Raw genomic sequence first — 2905 nt, forward strand, 5'->3', positions numbered from 1 at the left:
TAACAAGCACAAAATGGTTACGAAGTCGGTCCCAGGGACCAAGCCCGTGCTGAATAAGTTAATAAAGAGAGGAAAGACTATTGATATGTTAAAACTCAGAAGTTGGCTGAAAGCTAGACACTGACCTATACCGAAGTACGTATTTAATTTTTAGTTTAAAAATAGGTAGAAATCTTCTGAAAATTAGATTTTTTTGATAGTTTTATAAGTTGATGCACATCACAATTAGCTAACAGAGGTGAAAGTCATTTAAAGTTTCAGATATTGTCTTGAAATATATTTTACCTGAGAGAATCCCTTGGAAATTTCTTAATGTCTGGGAAGTTTACATAAACTGTATTAAGTTTTATCTAGAGGCCATCAAAGTAGCATTAATTTGGATGTTCAAAATTGTATGTGAAAGATAAGTGGTTTGTTGCTATTAATGTCTGAGAAGAAGATAATATGTTCTATAACTTTGAAATTTTGAAAAGTTTGTGTGATTCCAAAACCAGGTGTTTGTAATGTCTTGGTTTTATTTTGCATGTTACACATACAAAAAAACTACAGTTGTTAATTTTTTACTTTTTCAATTAAGGCTCTTTGCTACTTTCTTTTATTAGTAACAAATATTTTACGTTTTATACATTTAATAAGCATTGGCTGTTACAGTTATCAGGGTTGGTTGACAGGAGGGCAGTTTTCTTTTGACACCACCAAGAACAAGTTGACAAAAGCCAACTTTGCCATAGGATATTCTGCAAAAGATTTTGTGTTTCACACAAATGTGTAAGTATTGTTGAATAAATAATGTTGTTTTAATCAGATTCAGAACTAAGTTTACCTTGTTAAAAGCAAGAACCTTATAATAATGTAATATTAAAGAACTAAAATATTTACTCTGTCTAAATTCTAGAAGTTTTCAAAATGTATACTAATTTTACTCAGTTTTAAATATTCAAGTGGTAAGTTTCTACCAAATTATTTTTTGAAAAGAAGAAAAAACAAAAATAGATTTGAGGAAACCAGAAGATGTAGTTCCAGTTGAAAGCAGTATCTACTCATGCACTGTAGTTTTTACATCTTAGCCTACATCAAATTTGGACATCAGTGACTTCTGATTTGCTGTTATTCAATATAATAATAAGTTGGCAAACAAAGACTCACAAGCATAATGAAGTGATTTATTTTTGGGAGAACATATTATACATGTTTTGACAGAACATTGGTCAATCTGCTTCTTCAGCAGAAGACAGGATAATGTTCTGTCGAAACATATAGTGTATTCCCCCAAAGATAAGTCACTTCAGTATGCTTATAAATCAATTTTGCCATCTTGTTATTATATTAGCATAATGTGCTACCATACTCAAGTGTGTTATTCAATATGTGTAGTAATTCACATGAGCTGATAACCACAGTTGTGTTATAGCTTTGAAACAGTAATAGAAAAAGCATACTTAAGGTTAATGTTACCCATTTAATACCAGTGAAATTATTAATGCTTAAAACTCTTATACACCTGATGATAAAGCTTATAATGATAAAGACCTTATTAGCACCATTTTGAAAAATGGTAGTCTGTGTAAAAATCAGGAACAGATATATTTCCCTTAGTTGCTGATTATAAAGATTATAAAGCTTTGAAGTTCTAAATCAGAAGGAGTAACCCATTTAAAACAAAGCAATGTAGCAAAAAATATTAGCTATGATATGAAATCCAAACAGTACAAAAGGTTGGTTTATAAAAAGCATTAAGTGTTATCTATGTTAAAGTAGAATAGAACAGAAGAGTTTATAGTAATGGCAAAACAATTAGATCTATAATACAACCTATACAAAAAAGTTTCATAAATCCAAGATATTACTTTTATGATATTAAAACATAGTACCTGAAAAATATTCCAGCAAGATTAATTCAGGCTTTATGCTTTTTCACTAGACTGAAAGAAGTTGTAATTGTTTATACCAAGCATTTTAATGCAAACTAAAAAAAATTACAAAAAAAAACTGATAAATCTGTTCAAATCACTGGAAAAAAAAATATTTACTGAAATTACAATGAAATGTAAAATTTGTTTAAAGAAGTCTTTAAGAGGGTGGTGTTTGAAGACTATTTTGCATGATACATTTTTGATTTTGAAGTTTGCCACTTAAAGCAGACTGGTGTAAATATAATAGCCTGTGTAATATCTTACTGTTTGTCTTATATTTACTTGGAACATAATATCACCTATTAAACACTGAATTCTTACTATTAAAGTGAATAAAAGTTACAGATTTTTAATTAGTTCTTGATAATTTTAATCACCTTGCTTTTTACTATGTATATAATAAATGTTATTATTTTGGTTAAGAACCACTTGGATTCAAAACACCTGACTAGGTTTACCAGATACTTATTACATGCGCTATAAAAAGGAAATACACATTATTTCACAATGAAATTTTATGCTTGTAAAGGAATGATGGCCAAGAGTTTAGTGGTTCTGTATACCAAAAGGTGAATAACAAAATGGAAACAGCTGTCCAGGTGTCTTGGAATGCTGGAACTAATGCCACATCATTTGGTTTGGGTTGTATTTACAAAATGGATAACAACACCTCCATGAGAGTAAGTAACATGTCTTACAATACAGATTAGTCTTGCTTGAGAGGAGGTTTAGACAGAACAGAGTATTCTTGAAACTGTATCTATCTAGGAAATGTTTTGGAAAATGTTTCAAACTGCAAGCTTGCTAGACAGATGCAGTCTATAAACAATGCCTTTCAAGAGAATAAACAGATTTATTTTTCTGTTACAGACAAAAAGTTTAGTTGGGTACTGATTTTTTTAATATAATTTTCTACAATTTTATAAATTAGGAAACCTATAATTATAATCTTAGTATTTAATTTTTTAACTAAATTAAATAGTATTTCTTGT

At 29.2% G+C, this 2905-nt stretch overlaps 1 protein-coding gene across 4 annotated transcripts in view; it reads left to right on the forward strand.

Annotated features, from left to right (window-relative positions):
• The window catches only part of LOC106462193 (voltage-dependent anion-selective channel protein 2-like), a 19162-nt gene that overhangs the window by 10556 nt on the left and 5701 nt on the right, over positions 1-2905 (forward strand). For all 4 annotated transcript variants that reach the window (XM_013922128.2, XM_013922343.2, XM_013922196.2 and 1 more), the window contains exons 6-7: positions 652-768; positions 2443-2593. In XM_013922128.2, coding sequence (XP_013777582.1) covers positions 652-768; positions 2443-2593 — 268 coding nt within the window. The remainder of the gene's footprint in view (positions 1-651; positions 769-2442; positions 2594-2905) is intronic.

This window comes from Limulus polyphemus, unplaced genomic scaffold (assembly GCF_000517525.1).
Source record: "Limulus polyphemus unplaced genomic scaffold, Limulus_polyphemus-2.1.2 Scaffold1, whole genome shotgun sequence".
NCBI classification, from domain to species: Eukaryota; Metazoa; Arthropoda; class Merostomata; order Xiphosura; family Limulidae; genus Limulus; species Limulus polyphemus.